Raw genomic sequence first — 21,017 nt, forward strand, 5'->3', positions numbered from 1 at the left:
TTTGGGACTTGCCCCAAAGAAACACCTCTTTCAGGCTGCCATCCTATTTACAGAGACATAAGCAGAACAGCAGCACTTTGTCTTAACAAACACATGTAGTACTCCTAAGGTATTCAAGCACCCAATACTCTTGTCTTTTCTCTGAGGAATGCAGAACAGATGCAGATGAAACAAATAAATTTTAAAACGGGTATCTTCTGTAAGCATAATTTAAAATGCTGGAGCTTTGAAAAATAATAACCTTGTCAAAAATATAGGGAAATACAACCACTTCACAGCAGAATCATTACTACTTAAAAAAAAAAAAAAAAAAATCATGCAAGAGGCCAAGAGGCCACTGGAGATAAACTGATTTTTTTAATACTAAAATAAATCAGTCCTTACAAGAACAATCTGTCTAATCAAACTTGAATTCAGTGTTTTTGTCTGTTGTGCAAGACAAACTTTCATTAAAAGATGGCCAAATTGAAATAACTTGTGGTTTTAAAATCAGAACATTCTGGTGCAATGAGTCTTAAAAGATCTAATCCACATTGCATTTTTAAAGAAACAAATCAGTATGGTAGGAATTTTTGCTCCTTGTCTCTTCCTCTCTGCTCTCCTATTTAATTTGGACAGGGAGGTAGAATGATTTTCAAGGTTGTATTTTTTTTTTTTTTAGATTGATTTGCTGGTATACAGTTTCATGACTGCAGAATCTGGAAGAGAAAGAAGAGTCACTTGAGGGGCAACAGAAAATACTCTGCACTGTGGATTCCACAAATCATTTTTCTTTAGAGCCACCTTGAGTCACAGAATACAAATAAATAATAGTGAGAACACAGACAGGTCTGCTTTTATTACATGGAACAGTAAAGGATGCAATGAATCGCTTAGGCCAAAGTAACACAGTCGTTTTAATTCACAGTAAGCTGAAAGTGCTGCTTGGAGATAGTTTTATCCATCCTTTGTCCTTGGGTACTCATGTTTCAGGACCAGTTCACATAAGGCTGTGCAAAAGAGATGAACAAAAAGGTTTTATCTGGACCAGTTCCAGGTCAGTGCTAATTTCAAGTGTAAAGGATGTAATTGCAGAAAACATGCAGGAGAACTGAATGGGAGGAGACGATGGGGTCATTTGTGTCACTCCAGGCCCGAGTGGTCTGCCCTTGGAGCTGCCAGCAGCTGTGTCACACCTGCTCTGACATGGGCTGCTCTCGAGCTGGGCACTCATGGCTGCTTCCCTCTCTCCCTCATGTTCCTGCCCCTCTCCCTGGCTTGCACTGGATCACTTGGTCTTAGAACCAAGAACAGGGCTTCTTGGTAGGGTAGGTTTCTGTCAGATCAGAAACTGGCTCAGTATATAGTTTGATAATTGCAAAATTTGGTATAAGTGAATGGGAGGGGGCAATGGGGTCATGTGAGAATGGAAGATGGCTGACTTCATATGAAACTGCACCCTGCTATCATTGGGACTAGGAAGACATTTTTGGCCAGATATTCTCATTTAAAGGGAAAAAAAAAAAAGTATTACTCATGCCAGTGTAATTGAAAATAACCTTTCTATTTTAATTTTTGCTGCATTTCTCAAGTCTGAGAAATAATTAAAGCAATCTGGAAATCAATTCCATTCCCTAGAATTACCACGGTTACTAAATCTGTGTAAGCATAAAAGTGATCTTTGCTATAGGATAATATTTAGTGTACAAATATCTTCATGGAAGAATGGAGTAGAATCTTATTGTTAGTCTTGTCCATGTTTGGAATTGCAGACGTTCAAGCCTCCTCAGGATTTCTGCTTTATAAACTATCATAATTACAGTAGATTTCCCCTCCATTCAACACCACTAAACCCTTTAAAACTGTGTACTGCCAAGTTAATTTCAAAAAAGAAAAAATAAGTCTTATTTTTTACATCAAATGGGTCATCACTCTTAATGTCTGGTTAAAGCAATATGACAGTATGGAAGAAAATCTGGGGTTTTTTTCAGAAGTTCTGCAGCTGCAGGATTTCATCAGAGTTTTCAAGAAAAACTTGGGACCAACCTGTAAAAATATTATTATAATAATATTTATAATAAAACGGTTGCTATTACTATTAGAGTATTATTTATCATATGCATTTATATGCTATTATTTCTTAAAAATTTACACCCTGAGAATTTTATTTCATAGTAGCACATAAAATTACTTAGAGACTTCTGAAGGTCCTGCCCTAGCATGGACTGTTCTGGGGGCTCTGCCATCACTTAGGAGGGTAAAATCTCTTTCTCTTTCACCTTCCCAGATCTGTTTTCAGGAAACTGTGCTTCTTGCCAGGCAGCTGATGGTTGCAGGCCGTAAGAGTGGCCTTCACTGTAATCTATTTTCTCCCCAGCCACAGAATGACATCAGATCTATCAGTTCTTGCTGCGTTTTCCAGGCAAGGTGCCAGTAACTTTGCCATATGCCGCCAGCAGGGAACCTTAACAAAGACATGTCTTGGCGATTGCTTTTCCTTTTTAAAAGACAAAGGGAACTGTATATGTGTCTAGATGAAGGGGCTCTAGCATAACTGAATGTATTTTCTTTTGCAATAAATTGGATCTTAAATCAGCTCAAATTCTTAAAATACAATTTTTCAAGAAAAATCTACACACTTCAGAAAAAACAGATTAAAAACAGATTAGATGCTATAAAATGTTATAGTAAAAGACATCTCCTGTGTTTGCTAAACACTGTGCTAATGAGTGATATAATGAATATTAGAAAAAGCAGCAAATTGATTCCTAAATGTCACAATTACATTTTAACAGAGGACATTAAAAGCAGTTATTTCCCTTCTTGATTGCTTAGAGGTTTTATTATTTCATTATAATTTATCATACAAATACAAACCAATCAGCTTCTTTGTTTGCAGATAATTAATAGAGTTTAAAAGGAAGCTATAGAAACCCCTTCAGTAGAATTTATTTTATAGCAATTCACAAAGATTTTTGTCAGAACAACTGAAGCATTTTTTGTCCTCAGCAAGACCAAAACAAGATTGTATTGGAAAAGCTTTATGTGAGAAGGGCCATTGGCACTCACATTCAAAGTAATTATTCTTGTAAAATTAATTAACTTTTTTTTTTAATCCAAGCCCTTAGAATACTTCCCATTAGTAACAGCAGGTCTGTGCCTTTTATGTTCATTGTGGCAGATGTTCTTTACATCCCAGATTTCCTCAGAACAACAGAATGGTTTGATGGATGAAAGACTACATCTGGAAAAAGTGTATCAGTCAGCGTCATTAAAAGCCTGAGCCAGAGCCCACTGAAATCTGTGGGAATCACTGGCTTATGTTCACATTTTTCATATCTTGTTAAGAGGGAGTAAGTCTTGACTATGAAAAAAGAATGGAATGACATCTTGACTTGCATTGCACGTAATTTCTTTCTCCAACAGTGAGGAAGAGAAAGGTTGTATTGGCAGAAGAATCTGTGATGGCACTTATGGATAGCTAGGCTTGGAATCCCATGAGACTTTGAGGTTTGGACAGTGACTACCAGCTGGCAAACACCCTTGGGGAGTCTGCAAAGGCTCCTAAGACCTGCTGGGAAGGTGTAACTGGCTGTGGTGTACCAGTACTACTGACAAAAGAGAAAAACATTTAAGCAAACAAAGAAGATAGACTCAGGTTTCTATGACAGCATTTTGGCCAGGCCAGGGTTAGTTTTTGAAGTAGCCAGGAAAAGGTATGGCTAGGACCTGAAGGTTATTCTAGAACATCTCACATAATTTTCCAGAGACTGGGAAACTCTCTTCCAGGTTGGGGGACTATGATGTGTAGCTTGGGCTCCGTGGTGAACATTTTGTATGTGAACCACTCATCTCTCTCTTGTACAATTTTATTAATATTGTTGCTGTTACTGTTCATTTTCTAGTTTCATTGTTGTTTCCAGTAAATTGTTCTTATCTCAACCCATGGTCTTTACTTCTTGTGCCTACAATTCCCCTCTCTAAAGATAGTCTCCAAGGAATTAAATTCTGGTGGGCATTTAAGCTACTGGATAACACTATACTGCAAGGACAGCATTAGTGTTATCACCTATGGAAATGGAAGAGGAATTATAAAAGGAAGCTGAAATCACTTTTCAGCAAATTAGGAAGACTACTGTGAACAGGAAGGAATCCTTCAAATTGTATTTAAAACAAGAAAATAAAAAGTATCATAAGCTTTAATTTATTAAACGTCAAAATATGATCAATTTGGCAGAATGGAAAAAGAATTTGAGAATCAACAAGATAAAAGCATCAAAATTAGTAATAAGATATATTTGAAATAGAAAAAAAATAAAAGCCAGCATTCATTGGCTCAGCAGATAGTTTGCATGAAATGTACTCAGAGAGATGAATTTTCTCCATCAGTATTTTCTATGAAAAAGAAATGAAGATGTTCTCATGCTAAAGTGCAGTCCTTTGCAGGGAGAGGGCTCAGTGGACCTCTGAATAACTTCTGAATTTGAAGTTATTGTGGAAGCAGCTACAGATAAAATACTTTAAAAAAAAAAAGATAAAATCGTTTGATAAAATACATAGAAACCAGCCCTATCATAAAAATTCTAAAAGAGTTCAGGTGTAAAATGGTTCAACTACTAATGGTGTAAATTCTTACTTGACTAGACAGTAAATAAAATAGCAGATGAAATTCAATAGAGAGAAAGGCAAAGGAAATGAAATGCAGTATAGATCATGTAAAGAAATCTATGATTCTGAAGACAAGGAATCCTAGGCTTTGCACATAAAACGATGAACTCTGAGTTGACTGTTTTGACTTAGGAGCAAGACCTTGGGATCATGATAGTTTTTTGGAAGTATCATTTCCATGCAGTCAATGTTCACTTCATGCCCTAAGAAAAAAAGAATCTTAAAAATCACATGAAAGAAATAGAGAACAAAAAATAGAGAAAAAAAGAGAAAACATTATTATTAAACTGAATAAATGCACTACTTCCCTGCATTTCAGTGCTGTCCTCTCACTACAAAAGGCTATCTATATAGATGGGAAAAGCTCACTGAAGCAAAGCAATAGTCATTGGAGGAATTGAAATCTATCTCAGATACACTATCAGAATTGACTGTGTCGGCTGGGATTCTTTAGCCTGGGAAACAGATGACTTGGGAGGTATAGTAGAACATGAGCCAGGTTCAAAGCAAACAAAACTCTGTTTTCATAGAGAAGGTAGTAGATCTGTGGAATTCTGTGTAATAATATTGAGGTATTAAAGAACTCTACATGAGTTACAAGGGAGAATGGACAAGTTCTTAGGAGAAAGACCCATTACAGGCCACTGAATGGACAAACCACAAAAGGATCAAGAAGCTCACAACACTGAAAATAACTGGAAGCTGAGAAATGACTGTATAATATCATACAAACTTGCTCTGTTCCTACTTTTCTCTGGCTGTCTACTTAGGCTAGATACATTTTAATCTGAATAAGAAAAACACCTGTATAATCTAAAATTTTCATAATACGTTGTTGTTGTTATTTAATATTCTAATTTCTTTATGCAGTGTTCCAAATTATGTGTATTTTTAAAACAAAAAGAACCTGGCTTACTGGATGAACTCATTGTCTGAAAGACAGATGATAAAATTATTAATATTCCTTTTGTAGCTTTTATGTCTGGGAGCTTTATTCATGACTCAAAATTCTGGCACAACTGATATAAATCATAGACAGAAAAACAGTACAATAATGGAAATACTTAGTCTGCCCCAAATGGTTTGGTAATACACGCGTAGAATGAGAGCTAGAAACAGAGACAGCTATAGCAGCATATACTTGCTATACTGCTACACTTGTATAATAGCTGTACAAATAAACTGAGACAACACAAGAAACAATATTCATTTGGTTGTACAAAATTTTTTGGGAGCATGGTGGTAGAAGGATATCTGCAAGGAAAAATGAAGCCAGATTGTAGGTATTTACATAAAATACATATTAATTGTGAAGAATTACTAGAAAAAAGAACACATATTTGTCTGAAAATTCAACAGCAAACTAGAGGCCAATATGTTTTGTTGAACAAATTTGTATGGCAAATTTCATCTGCTGTAAAGAAATGGTAGATGAAAGAAAGCAAAATCTGTAAAATGTACTGAAATCAAACTCAAGAAGTTTATGACAGAAGTAGCAGAGGCAAATTCACCAGAAAGTTAAAAATGGAAAAGAAACATGGTAGAAGCTGAGGAGAATCATTGCAATAGATATGGCAACATCAGAGCTGCATTTTTGAAAATCAGAGAAAGAGAAAATGGATAGAAATGAGAAGGGAAATGAGCCTAGACAAGAATTTTAGCTGAATGGGCAGATAGGAAAGCTGCATGTGAGGTATGTTTGAATGTTTCAGACATGACTCCAATGGCAGAATCTGCAGTGAGGTTTGACTTGAGGATGATGCTCTCTGTATAGGTACGAGTGACGGGGGCGTCTCATAGTGGCTAAGTAGGTTGGCATATACAGCGAGGGTAATAGTGGGAATATGTATGCAAATATATCCATATAGTTCAGAAAGCTCTTCTGCTGAAGATACTGCTGAAGATACTGATGTTTTTTACTGTTGTTTTCCACTTTTCCTGAACTCTTTTACAACATGTGTACCATGTAATCAAAAAACTCCCAAAATTAATGGACTGAGGCTGGTCATGACCTTAGGAATGTAAGAAAACTCTCAGTATCTGATGGGAACTTTCCCTGGCAGCATTTGACTCCAGTAGACCTTGTAGCAGTCTGCACTTTATTTCAAAGTTTTATTGTTCAGAGACTGTTCATACCGAATATTCTCCCCTTTGTAATTTAAAAAAGCAGGAACATCTGATTCAGTCTTTTTCTCTTTATATTTTACCATATAATACTAGACAAAAGAGATCGCTGAAAGAGTTTCCTGTAATGGCACAGATAAAGTTTAAAAGCTGTAAAATTTCTCTTTGGAAAGATATTTGAAGAGGTCGGTCTCTGTACTAAGAATGGTGATGTTTGGATAGACAAAAAAGGAGTCTGCCATTTGGATTCAGACAGGCAGGTCATGGCTTTAACTGTCTGCTCACTGACAGGAAAAAGAATAGATATAAGATTTCATACTATTATTCTCCATTTACAGTTGCTGGATAAGTTAAAAACAGACTTACTCTTGAGTTTATTCCCTATTTGAGGAAATATTGTACTTTTTATTTCGAAAACTCAGCAATTTCAATAAACTAAGAATAATTTATTTGAGTGTGACTGTATTCTCTTCTGACTTGCTATTGTGTAAGTCCTTCTAAAATGGTCTTTATCGAGCCACAACAAAGATTCCTTTTTTCTTAAGGCAAAAGTACAGGAAGAAAATACTCTTTTCTCTCCTCCAGCAATTGAACAGCAGCACTGTTCAACTGAAATTGAAATGGAGAAATTTCATTGTCTGAAATGGAGATTCTGACACCTACTCTTGCAACAGGCTGCACACTGAAGGCTCAGCCTGAAGAGAACCACTGGAATGCTGAGATAATTCCAAGACCTAAAGTGTTTGACATGACGTGAAATAGTGAAATATTTCTAGGCATTTTTTTAGGTATTATGTTAGTGATGGAGCTGCCATGACATTTTCATACTAGATATACTATTTCAGCTTTTCACAATTTTCCACTAAAAATGACCTTTTAAGATGATTCTTTGTATGTGAATGAGGGTAGTACTAGAAGGTGCTAAACTGACGACTCTTAAAATCTATTTAATGGATATAGCAATGTCAGTAGTGCCCAGCTCCCAGCAGTGTGCCAGCAATACCACATTTCTTCTGCCAAAAAGGCAACTGAACATTTCAACATCCTTGGTTTTCTGCTGAGGCTGGCAAAGGCCTTGCAGAAATAAGGAGATCAGACATTCTGAATGTTTCTTTCATTTGGAGCATGAATTCTCCCTTCTTTTTCCCTTACTTTAAATAATCTGACTCTACTAGCATCTACAAAGGGGGAATTACCTTTTAATAGATGTTTTAATAGCCAGAAACTTCCAAAGAATGATGAACAAATGATAAACTGGTAGCTCTACGTAATTTCTGTGCAGAAGTATGTTTTATTTACTTCTAATTACTACATTTGGAGGATTTGTTGGTAAGCCGTATCTTTGCAGTGCCCAGAAGGTTAGAGAAACAGTGAATAAATTTTAGGCACTTAACAGTTCTTCTAATTTTATTGATGTGGGATTTTTTCCTGTTGGGGAATGATGGAAAAGTATGCAAGCTGACTACAGAAGATAACAAAGAGTGTGTGCATGTTATTTTCAGAAGTTAAAGTGTGAATATTCCTTTGGAGAGGGAAAAAAGGAAAGGGGAAAAAAACTGGGACAAGAAAAAGTAAGAGAAGCACTAAGAGGGCTTGAGTCGTGGGACAGAGTACAAAAGAGAAAAGGAGGAAGGAGTTGTTGAGGAATGTGAGGTGCTAATGAGGAGCAGGGGCAAGTCAGAGATTAATTAACTTCTGCTTGATCACCTACTCCCGCCAGAACTATGTATGTAGAGACTGGAATAATCCTAGTATTGTAGCCTATCCAAGAGGGCTGAACTGAAAGTCAGACAGCCCATACATCTGCTTTGACATTCTTGTTTAAAGGATTCATAAATTCCTCCACTGTTCTACAGGGTGCTCCTCTCCCGTTGTCTGTGCTGAAAGCTCTCAGTCTTCGAAGCTGTCTGTGCTTCTCAGCCTGATTTTCTATTTAGGCCAAATTTGGAGGCAGTTCTTTTTACTGCTCTTTCCTGTTACATGTGATTTGGGCTGTCCTGCCAATCACTGAGTATGGGACAAGAGCACGGGCTTGTCCATTGGCAGGGAGGAGGTTCAGGAGAACTGGCTGCTGCACAAGTTACCATGGATCTGCAGAGTCTCAACGAAGGGATCTGAGCCCTGCTACTTGTCTTTTAAGACTGAAATAGTGTGTGAAGGGAAATTCAAGTAGGAAAAGTAGGATAGGGATTGCCAGTCAAAAGGAAAAAGAACAAAAACAGCCCAGGAATGAAAAGCTGACATACGCAACTCCTCATTGAACATGGAAACTGATCAGGAGCTGGAAGAAAATACTAGAGCTCATGGGCCAATCGCATATTTAGGTAGAGCTGGCAAAACCAGATTGAGGAAAAGAATTCACTTTGCAGTCACACCTCCTACATAGCCAAAGAATTGAGGGAGGAAACAGGAGCAGTCAGTGTGAACACATCAGCTATGGATGTGATAAGACACTAAAAGAACCCCAGGAAATTCAAGTACCAAATTAAAACAGAATTAAAACAGAAAGGTAAGAACACTTACCTTTGGAATTTTCTGTCCTTCCAAAATACATAAAATCAGAAACATAGAAAATTATTGTTGAAAGTATTTCAAGTGCGTAAATATATCATATACCAACCAGCTCTCTCTGTGCTCGATTAAAAAACTTACATACCTCCAACAAGCTACCCATCTTTGCAATGCCAGAAGGAGTTTTGGCTCTGATACATGCGGCGCTGTGCTAAATGTAGCGCAGGTTCTGGCCACAGAATGTATACTTGCCAAACTTTATGTCCCCTCCATTCTTCCCCATGAAAGGGAAGATGTGTGCTAATGTATTTACAAACAATTCCAGGGGTGAAGGTATGGGTGTTAACATCTTTGAAATGGGTCTTAATGTCTCTACTAACTCCAAGGAACAGGTTTGTTAGAGACCTAGACAGCTTGGCTCCTGAAACAGACAAATGGGAATTTCTGAAATTTGGGCAGCAGGTTTGTTACAGAGCCCAGACTCCTGAAACAGACAAGCAGGTCTGCAGAAACCTGGACTTTTGAACTTTGGGGTAAAATGTCAAGTTCAAGGGGGGATATGTGGTAGGTGGTTGGAAAGGCTGTAACTTCATAGTGCCTCAGCCAGCAGGGAAAGGAAGAGGGCAATGTGCAGCTGGGACCGGGAGTTTAGGGTAAAAGGAGCGCCCTCTGAACCCCTGAGAGAGAAAATCCTGCAGTCTTCTGCTCCAGTGGACTCTCTCCCTTTATTTGAATAAAGTTGCAGGACTCCTCTGTCTCCTTTATGGACACTGGATTTTCATAGTGTGATTTTCTGTTCAACCATAGAACGAGTTTGACCCTACATTTATCCATCATTAAACACACATTTGCCAATTTTAAAGCTCTTACAATCCTGTTGGAAGCTTTCCTGTTTAGCACTATTCTCAATCCTCAAGCTCATAAAGTGATACCCGTGTGCCTGAGCATCAGTTCTTTTAAAACTTGTGCAGGTGGCTCATTTTGGTGGTGGGGGAGAAGAGGCGAAGGGAACACTGGAAAAACTCTGTGTACGGAGGGGCCAGGGTCAGTCCTTGCAACCGAGGGAGAGCTGGGACTCTTCCAAAAGCAATGGCCCAGCATTGCTTTCTTTGCGGTCCATCTCTCACCATTAGGTTTTGTGCTTTTGAGCTCCCAGACTCGTGTGATGTGGTCAAGCAATAATCCCTGGGATTTGTACTGTTGTAGAATCCCAGAATGGTTTGGGGCTGAAGGGCACATTGAAGGTCACCTAGTTCCAACCGCGGGCTACACCACCTTCAATTAGACCAGGTTGCTCAGTGCCCCATCCAACCTGGCCTTAAACATTCCTTCCCTTGTTTTTTTTTCTTCCTTCACTATGCAATGGATTACTGTTCTTCAAAAGTGCAAGAATGAGTTTGACAATGCAACAGAGTCCACGAGAAACTCAGCTCTTTCGGCAGGGGTTAAATGAGAACAGCTTTTTAACACTTTCTCGTTTCCACACGGGGAAATGGAAAAGTGCCGAAGAGGTTTTTGGAGTTGTTTTTTACAGCCAGCACCCCGAATACGAGCGGTTCTGCGCTGAGACTTTGCCATCAGCGCCATTGACGGCGGCACCGCCAGGCCCCGCGGGCAGCGCCGCTCCCCGGCTTCCCCTCGCCGTGCGCACGCGCCGGGGCGGCGCCTGCGCGGCGGGGCGGGCGGCGGGGCGGGCGCGGGTCTGCATCCGGGTCGCCGCCGTGCCCATTGTCTGGGGAAGGGGCCCGGGGCTCGGCGGCGCTGCACCCGAGGGCCCCTGCCCGCCCGCCGCCCACCCGCGCAGGCTTTAGTAAGTGATCCGCAGCGGTTCTGCCGGCCCTGCCCCGCGGGGGTGCCGCTGTGCCCGCGGAGCGCTCCCGCCCCCGGGCGAGCGGGTGCATCGCCGTCCCTTGGGCGTCCCGCGGTCCCGGCTGCGGATCCCCCCCCGCGTCTGGTGGCTGGCGGATCACGCTGCGGCGCGTCCTCGGGGGATGCTGGCTGCTCCGGGGGCGTCTGGCGGCCCCAGCGCCCGCCCAGCCCTGCCGGGGCTGCGGGCAGCCCGCGGTGAGCGGTGCCGTGCGGTTCCCGGCGCCTGCAGGGAGCACCAGCGCTCCGCCGGGAGGGCGGACCCTGCCCTGCCTCACCTGTGGGAGCGGGTGTCCCCGGGACCCCGGTGCGCCGCATCTGTCGGCTGCTCTCGGGACTGCCCCTGCCTGTCACTCCCGTGCCGCCTTGTAATTTACATGCCCTTAGCGATGCTGAATTCTCTTTATGCCACCCAGTAACAGCACTGTTTTTTTCCCTGCAGTGGACCGCAGTTCGAAGAGGAGACAGGTGAAGCCTTTGGCAGCTTCGCTGCTGGAAGCTTTAGATTATGATAGCTCTGATGACAGTGATTTTAAAGTTGGAGATGCTTCAGGTAAATATGCTTTCTCATCTCCTCGGTTCAGAATTATCTCATTTTTGGTTTATGGTTGCTCATTTAATATCATATAGGAGGCAGAATGCTTGTAGTGAGTCTGCTGGGACTTGGAGCCCCTTGAAGGGAGTGATTTGATTGGATAACTGGTAATCAATAATTCAGTTGTGATTATTTTTTACAACAGAATGATTGTGAAACAAGTTTTGGTAGAAACATTTGAGTAGCTTTTCTGAAGACTTCATTAACTGTATTTATTGCTTCTGAGTTCTGCAGTGTAGGGATAATTTTTGGAATAGTCCCTGTATTTAGTACTGAAACAAGAATAATCTAAAGCCGTTTGGTTTCAAACAAGTCTAGATAATAGTTTGCTTTGGACTTAGGAACTTGACATTTTCTTGAGGTTAATTCTACTTGGTGAGTAAGAACCTAAAGCAAAAAGATAATCTGTTCTGGTTTTAATTGGTTTTTTTTTTTTACAATATACAAACTTAAGGTGTCCATTCAGATAGAAATATGCAGAAAAGTGTACACATTTCATACTAAAAGGAAGTCCTTACCATAGTCTTTTCTATATGTGCAGATTCTTATATCTGCAGTGAACATTCACAGGAACTGAAAATAGACAAGATGGCCAAAATAAAATTAGTAAATTCAAGTATATTGAAGGAAAGGAGAAGAAGAGATAGGACCATGTTAGTCAATAAACTGCACGTTGGATGTTCTGTGGCATATGCTGAGGGAAATAAACAAGAGGATGCAGGATGTTTAAGATGTGAGGGAAGCATTATGGCAGCTTATCAAATAAATTGACTTTGTTATTTGTGCACTGGGGATGCTGGTGTATGTTTTGTGTGAATGTTTAGTGCAAAAATATTCCCATTTAAAGGCTTATTCTTTTAACATTTAATGTGTTCCCCTGTACTGATGAACTTAAAAATGCTTAATAATAATTCACCCAGTGTCAGGTTTAAGATATGCCCTAGTGCTCCTTGTTTTTAGTTTGTTTTGGTTTGTTTGGTTAGTTTTGTTCTTCTCACCACCTCTTCCCCCTGACAGAGTAGGCTGCACTGGCTTAAGAGAGTAAAACTGATGTTATCAATTTAATTTAAAGACTTTTGGGGGCTTGTTTCATCTACTCTTTTAATAGTGTTCTGAGGCGTTTAGATCCTTTCTTTTGAATAAGGCTATAATTTGCCATAAAAGGAAATTATTTTTAATTACAAAAAAAAATTTCCCTGTTTTGGAGCAGTAATGTAGGCAGGATTTGAGGGAAAAGGGGGATTGGAAAGGGAGTGTGGGTGATGGACACATAATTCAGAGCAGTATATTAGTTGGTCAAAAGACAGTCATTTATTAAAAATAATGCATTCAGCTTCCTGATTCAACAGTGTGTGAGTGCAGGAGATTAATTTGTAATTGCTAACCTTTTTGACTTTTAGGATTTTGTATATATACTAGAGGGGGCTGGTCTGTATCTAGTCCTGAGTGTATTTCAAAATCAATTTAATTTTGAGGAAGTTGAATGGATTTTCCTTGAAATACGCAACACTTAATTGAAACAAGCATATGGGGAAAAATCCAAGTTCTACTTAATTTTTTTTTTTCTAATTGCTGTTTTGTGTTCCTTTATCTCATGAAGTGTTGTTTTAGCATTTCTGAACCTCGGTCTATCATTTGTAGGAGAAATTAATGTTCTGTTTAATGAAACTTAAAAATTGGTGAAAACACTTCGAAACAGCAAGAAAATTTGACATCTTATAATTTATTCAAAAATTTTCAAAAAGAAATTTGTGATGGTTTAGAGAAGTTGGGGAATAGAAAGTTACTAGAAGTGAGAATTTTTAAATATAATACAAGTTTAAATGAATAGTTGCAGGAAATCTGAAGCAGAACATTTGTACTGGTTTAAAATGAAGCTCATCTAACATACTGTTAAATTTGTTTACATTTAGTCCATTTCTGTTTGGCTGGAAGAAGTGATTAAATAAAGGGACTTTCTTATACACGCACACATATATACATATATAGGACTCTCCATTAGTAGCCTGTTGTGAATCGGTATTTAGTATTTACTTGAATTCAAAATAACATTGTATAGTTTGCTTACAAAAGGAAATAAGTGTGTCAGAAGTAAGAATCAGTTTGCATTGAATATGGGCATAAATTCTAGTATGGTAATTCCACAGCTCCATGAGATGTTTATGTTTATTCCATTCACAAATGCACATATATGTGTTTAAAATAACAAAACAAGTTGGAAAATTAGGTTAAAGGATTATTTAAATATGGAGTTAAAATAATTCTGAAGTTGTTTTCTCCCTGATGACTGTGTTGTGGCCATATGTGTGAGCTTTAGGATTTCCAGTGATATGTACTAGTAGATGATACTGTGCAAATATATGGGGACTGAACCCAGAACACCTAAATTTTTATGCAACTTCATTGTCCTGACAGATTTCTGGGAATATGAATTGCAGTAAGGATTTGAGAAGTTGCTATTAAGTGCATTTAGGAAGCAGCTGGCATTTCTGAATTTTTGTTTTCAGAGTCCTGTCACCTTGGTAATTTTTTTCATTATAAAAAATATTTCAGATCACTTTCAAATGATGATGATCCACAGGCAACACGGACTTTTACTCACAGTGTAGTTAATTTCTTTTCTTTTGGATTTAGGTCATACGAGCAGTCAGTTGGCCTTTTCTGCTTAAAAGATCTCAACATTCTGACATCTCTTAGATAAATTGATTCTGGAACAGTTACCTTGTAAATTTACTTAATGTAAATAGTTGTCAGGCCTCTGGGATTTTCATTATGTTTATACTGAACAAAGTAATTTTTAATGGCTTCTCTGTTTCTATTAGTAATGCCATATGCTAAAGTACTGTATTCTTCTGGTTTTTGTAAACATCTTGAAAAAGTTGTTCCATGAGAAAGACTTTCATATGTAATCTTAATGTGGGATCAATCAAAGAAACTGTCCCTTCAGAGTCAGAGTATACAAACATGTGACTTGAAATGATGGTGCTGCAATATACTCAACTTAAGACTTTTAAAAGTATCTTTCACAATACACATCAGTTACCTGAAGTTTTGCTTTTAAGTTAACCGAAGCATGCTTTGGGGAGTCCTTTTGTTTGTTTTATTTTCTCTGCAATGGGAGCAGCTGGAGATGCACTAATGTCAAAAATCAGAGTACGAATGTAGAGTAATTCCCAGCAGGACTCCAAAGCAAGAATTTACTTTTCTTCTCTCTCATTGGTGAACTCAGTTTTGTCAACTGGAAAATTTCAGTTTTTCAATATACTGATATTGAAATCATACAAAGGAATGTACTGGTCCCTGAAAAAGATTCGTGTGAATTTAAGGACTGGTTCCTATCACAGTGTAGCTAAGAAGAAAATAACTGAATGCTGCCTTTGAAGAACTCAATCCTGTCACTGCTGCTACTGGTCTTCTTGACTCAAATTTCTACATACATTCTTTTTAGTTTTTTTTGATGTTGAGTGTGAAGCCTGACTTGCATATATATTATGTACTATTCTTGCAGTTGAAGTCAGTAGAAGATCCGTTTAAAACAAGTAATGATCTACATAAATATCTATTCTTAAAAGCCTGTGTCTTGATCTAGAAATAAAAAGTTGCAAATATCATTATCTTTATGTAACTTGTTTCCTCTTAGCACAATGAAGATTACACTTTTGCTTTCCTGTAAAGGATATTGTAATATGCAGAAATGTTTGTGAAGGATAAAAACACTGTAGTGTTTAACAGTACTGAAATCTTGATGAAGAATCAAATGTGTTTGGTTTTTTAGACTAAACTTAAATGATAGGCAGGAGTAAAGTTGTAAGGTGTTTTAGTAGACAGTGAAGGTAAAAGAAAATATTGACTAATTAATTATTAGTAAATTATTATGTATTTTCATATTACTGTGTAGTTCCTGAGATGGGAATTCACAAGGGTTATTTATAATTGAGAAAATGGGAAATACCTGCATTATGTTCTTTTGGAGTATCTTCATCCCAGGTAAAACTTTTGACTGTACAGATGTCTTCCACCTTAAGTAAAACTTAAGTAAAACTGACAAGATTTTCAACTTCCATTTTCTTTGGTAACACTGGGATTTCTGTTATTCCAGGTGCTTGCTGACAAGCAATTGGTAGGGCACCCAATTTCATCAGTGTTCTGATGTAAATGAGGCACTTCCTAATGACTCAAGTCAAAATTGGTGATCTTTAAGTCTGAGTGGTTTGGCAGCTTGAGTAGACATCTGCTGAAATGTCATATGACATAAATATTGCTGACTTGAAAGTGGGGAAGCTGCTTACTCTATGGCTTTCTTTTGTTCCTTTTCCATCATTTTTTCTATTGAACTAAATACTTGTTTTCTAAGATGTATTATTGGGGATCAGTGGTCAGTTTCACCTCCTGCTCTGCCCAGTCTCCATCTGCAGTTAAAACATATTAGATACTTAGTTTCAAAACATTATTTAAGAAGACAGTTTCTCTCCACAGAGCTGTAGCATCTTAATCTATATTGGTTTGGTTTTGTGTGTTCTTAATAACTTTATTTTGGATAGTTCCATTTTTTTATCTGCCAGCACTGCCAGTGTTGAATTGCCGGTACTCTACCAGTGTTTAATCATCTATGCAACAAAATAGCATAGAAAGCCAGGGGTATATATCTAACTGGTGTGTTAGAGTCTCTTGGAATTATGTTGCAAGGAGGTATTGAGCCTTTAGTTCTTGCTTATAGCTTAATTGACCATAGCATAATGGACCTCTGTGTCTAATAAACAAATGTGGTCACAATTTTACCAGTTACACAACTCTGCCTTTGGTATTTAAAAAAATCTTATTTTCCAAACATGATCTAGGTTTTCCTGCCACTTTTTTTACATTTAGTTATTAAATATTGTAGCTTTCTAATCAGTTTAAGCATTTCCTTAAGGTATTATGGAGTCTTTATATATGATATTTAGATCAGATGTGTAGGAAGTACAGCTGCTGTTGCACGTTTGGTATAGCACATATGCGAAGGACTTTTTGTGGTACTGGAGCTGTTGTTCTGTAAGGAAATTCATGGAGAAAGTCTGCTGACAAACACTTTTAGTAGTGCTTTCCACGTTTCCATCCATCAGGATGCAGGCATCCTGGGTGAGGGATTGTATATGGTGCTTAACATGGTGTTTTAGCAGAGATTGCTAGGTAATTTCACATAATCGTCAAAGGCTAGTTTGCCTTGTGGTGGGGGGAGACAGAGGGTAAAGGATCAATAGATAAGATGCTGGTGGTTGAGTGACATTAACTGCACCTGCATCTCAAAAAGATGGTATTGCGAAAGCCACTCTAGCTAGGCTCTTTGTCACATGATGGGTAGATTATTATTGAATAATATTATTTAGCAATGTTAACTTGGTAGTTGCTTTCTGTGTTGTGTACTTAGCTTTTCAGTTTTCCTGGATCCTTGATTGTAGTTGTAGGTAGATTTCAGCACTTTGGGAAGACTCAACTAGATAGGATATGATGTGAATAGAAGAATTTTCTAAAATGATTCCAAATGCTTCTTGTCTACTATTTGGAATTTGTTAAGCTTTGTTCGTGGAAGAGGCAAGTCCAAAACCAAGTCCATGATTGCCTTTAACCGACTTATCCTTTAGAGTTCACTCAAAACAATCAATAAAGCTGTTTTTTAAAGAGCTGCTTATTAAGCTAAATACTGCATTGAGGAACCAGACTGTCTCCTGTGAGTGGTTGGCCAGGTACTGATGTAGTGCAGCACTTGCTCTCTGTATACATGAATTTTCTTAGAATGTTGAAAAAAAAAATAAAAATTGTGGGGTGTCATATTTAAAATTGTTTGTAAAATGGTCCTGCATAAAACCCTGGGAGGATTTTGTTGTTGTTGTTGACTCATGTAATGATGTCAGTAGGTTTACCCTGAAGTCTGGTGTATCATACATATTATACAAGACTCCACAGCTGACTGGAGTGTTTATTACTCTTTTTTTTTTTTATGTGTTAATTCTGTAGCATAATGTTCTGTACTTTTCAGAATTATCCTCTTTAGATTTGACTGCCACCTGCTGTTGTACTTAGTAGAGCTAAAGATACATGGTGTAGAGGAATAAATGATGTCTTTTTCCCAACTGTTAGCTCTCATATTTGTCCTCAATGGAACTCTGTATTCTTCACTATTTGATGATGTATCTGGCCCCATCTTTCACTTAGAGTAGCTTTACTTCTCTCCTATAGGGAATGACATGATATGGTTGCCAATTTGAAAGAGCCATTCTTTAAGCATTTCTTTCAAGGAGAAAATTGTATACTGCAGCCTCTTCCTCAGTAGAAGTGTAGTTGACAGAAGAAGACCTGCAAAAATTGCTGTTATCACAGAATAGCTCTTTCTAGAAAAACCCCTATCACAGTGGATGCATTCAGTTCAGGGAGAGATATCTCATACTGTAGATATTTGTAGTGTGTATATGAATGTATAAAGGAGAGTAGAAAGCAAAATGTGCAGGCAGAAAGCAAAGAGAAATTGAAGGAAAGAAGTGGATGAAAATAGTGTTTATTTGCTCTTTGCTTAAAATCTTGCATTGTGTAGTATTGATGTACAAGAATCAATGTTACTAAATTAGAGTGCTGTTAGAGATCAAACTATACCAAGACTAAGATCTCCTTCAAAACAAAATGAAAGCTGAAATTGGCAAGAAGTCTAAGACTGTTTAGAAATACATCAGCACAGTTAAAGCATCAAAACAAATGTCTACCATAGAATTATGGTGGGGAAATAATGAAGGCAAAGTTATAAATTTCAGTTAATTTTAACATGGCAAAATCTTGTATTACCTTATTTACAGTAAGACAAATAGTGCACACAGGCACTTGGCACCTGTGAAATGAGATACAAAATGCATTTTGCTTTGAGCATACATATGGCATTTAATCTGCGATATGTCTAGTATGAGAGTATAGCTTTAGGAATTACTTGTAAGATGTTTATGAGAACTGGGAAGTATCACAGAATTTTAGATTTGTGTAGTTTGGAAAAGACCTTTCAAGGTAGAGTCCAACTGTTACCCTAGCACTGCTAAGCCCACCACTAAGTCATGTCCCTAAGTGCCACATCGACACATGTTTTAAATATCTCCAGGGGTGGTGACTCAACTACTTCCCTGAGGAGAAGCCTTTTCTGTCAAGTTTTTCCTAATACCCTACCTAATCCCCCCCTGTTGCAACTCGAAGCTGTTTCATCTTGTTGGAACACTTGTTACATGGGAGGAGAGACTGACCCAACCCTTGCTACACCCTCCTTTCATGCAGTTGTAGTGATAAGGTCTTTCCTAAGCCTCCTTTTCTTCAGACTTCTACTCCAGACCTTTCACCAGCTCCATTGTACTTCTGTGGACACACTCCAATGTCTTTCTTGAAGTGAGGGGCTCAGAACTGGACACAGGATTTCAGGTGTGGCCTCACCAGTACTGAGTACCGGGGGACAGTCACTGCCCTGGTCCAGCTGGCCACACTATTGCTGGTACCAGGATGCCAATGGCCTTCATGGCCACTTGGGCAGATAGTGGGTGTTGTTAAGCCAAATGTCAACCAGCACCCCCCACCCTTTTCCACTGGTCAGCTTTCCAGCCCTTCTGCCCCCAGTCTGTAGTGCTCCATCATCTTGATGGCATTCCAGATGATCTGCTCCAGGGCCTTCCAGGGTTGCCTAGCAGGACTGACTGCGGTTCCCTGCATATTCCTTCTGACCCTTGCAGATGGGTATCACATTTTTTTAAATTTCTAATCTGGGACCTCCCTGGTTAGCCAGGATTGTTGGTAAATGATTGAATGTGGCTCATTTGGGCCCACAGACCTCTGTGTCTGAGATACATAGCAGATCACTGACCATTTCCCCTTGGACTTTGGGTGCTTCATTGTGCTCCCCATGTCTGCCTTCTAGTTTAAAGGGATTGGATACCCAGAGAACAATGGATCTTGCTGTTAAAGACTGAGGCAAAGAAGGCATTAAGTACCTTGGCCTTTTCCTCATTCTTTGGCACTGTTTCCTTCCTCATTCAGTAGAGGGTGGAGATTGTCTTTAGCCTTCCTTTTGTTGATTATATATTTATTATCTTTCATGGCAGTAGTCAGATTCTAAGTTCTGTCTGGTCTTTGGCCCTTATAATTTTCTCCCTGCAAAAAAAGTTTCTCCCTCATCTTGTCCCTGTAGTCCTCTTGAGTTGCCTACCCCTTCTTCCAAAAGCCTTAAATTCTCCTTGTTCTTCTGAGTTCCAGTCAAAACTCTCAGCTGTCTGTTCAGGCACATCAGTCTTTCTCACTGCTGGCTTGTCTTTCAGCACATAGCAGTGGCCTGCTCCTGTGCTTCTAAGATTTCCTTGAAGAATGTCCAGCCTTCCTGGACTACCTCCCAAGAGACTCTGCCAACCAAGCCTCTCAACAGTCCAGGATAGAAGTTCTGCTGACCCCCTTGCTTGCTTCTCTGAGAACTGAAAATTGCCATTTCAAGTTTGTTCTGCCCAAAACATCCTCCAGTCATCACATGACCTGCAACTCCTTCTCTGATCACAAATAACAAGTCCTGTGGGGTGTCTTTGCTAGTAGTTTCCCTCATTGTCTCTGTCAGGCAGTTATCTTTCACACGCTCTGGGAACATTCTGGACCAGTTCTGCTCTGCTGAATTGTGTTTTCAGCAGACATCTGGTAAATTGAAGTCCACTCTGAGAATGAGGGCTAGTGGTTGTGAGACCTGTCCCAGCTGCTCATAGACTATTTTGCTTTCCTCTTCATACTGGTTGGGTGGTCTTTAACAGACTCCCACCAATTTTGCCTTGTTGGACTTTCCCCTGAGTCTTACCCTTAAATGACAGTATTGTCATTACACTCTAGACAATCAAAACACTCCCTAGCACATGGGGCTACCCTACCACCTCTCCTTCTTTGCCTGTTCCTTGTGAAGAGTTTATAGCCATCCAATGCAGCACTTGCTGCCCATGTCTACATGGGTGGCAGCTATGTTGTAGTTTTGCTGCTGCTCAGTGGCTTTCCGCTCCTCCTGTTTGTTGCCTGTGCAGTGTACATTGGTGTAGAGACACTTCAGCTGGGCTACTCATCTCACCAACATTTTGGGGGAGCAAGCCCTAAGTCTTACCATGACTGTTTTCCATCATGTCCATGTTTTCTAACACATAATAACCCTTGTGTCTTTACTGCTGCATGGATCTCCATTCCCTACCTCCACTGAAGCAATGGACCAAAGAACCTTTCTAGCATGTTGTCCCCCATACAATGGTGTGCT

General features: G+C 39.1%; 1 protein-coding gene across 4 annotated transcripts in view; it reads left to right on the top strand.

Annotated features, from left to right (window-relative positions):
- The first annotated feature begins 10,947 nt into the window (after positions 1 to 10,947).
- Positions 10,948 to 21,017, top strand: part of PHF14 (PHD finger protein 14) — a 161,718-nt gene continuing 151,648 nt past the window's right edge. For all 4 annotated transcript variants that reach the window (XM_058832675.1, XM_058832678.1, XM_058832677.1 and 1 more), the window contains exons 1-2: positions 10,948 to 11,092; positions 11,591 to 11,701. In XM_058832675.1, coding sequence (XP_058688658.1) covers position 11,092; positions 11,591 to 11,701 — 112 coding nt within the window. In that variant the 5' untranslated portion in view covers positions 10,948 to 11,091. The remainder of the gene's footprint in view (positions 11,093 to 11,590; positions 11,702 to 21,017) is intronic.

This window comes from Poecile atricapillus, chromosome 2 (genome assembly GCF_030490865.1).
Source record: "Poecile atricapillus isolate bPoeAtr1 chromosome 2, bPoeAtr1.hap1, whole genome shotgun sequence".
NCBI lineage: Eukaryota > Metazoa > Chordata > Aves > Passeriformes > Paridae > Poecile > Poecile atricapillus.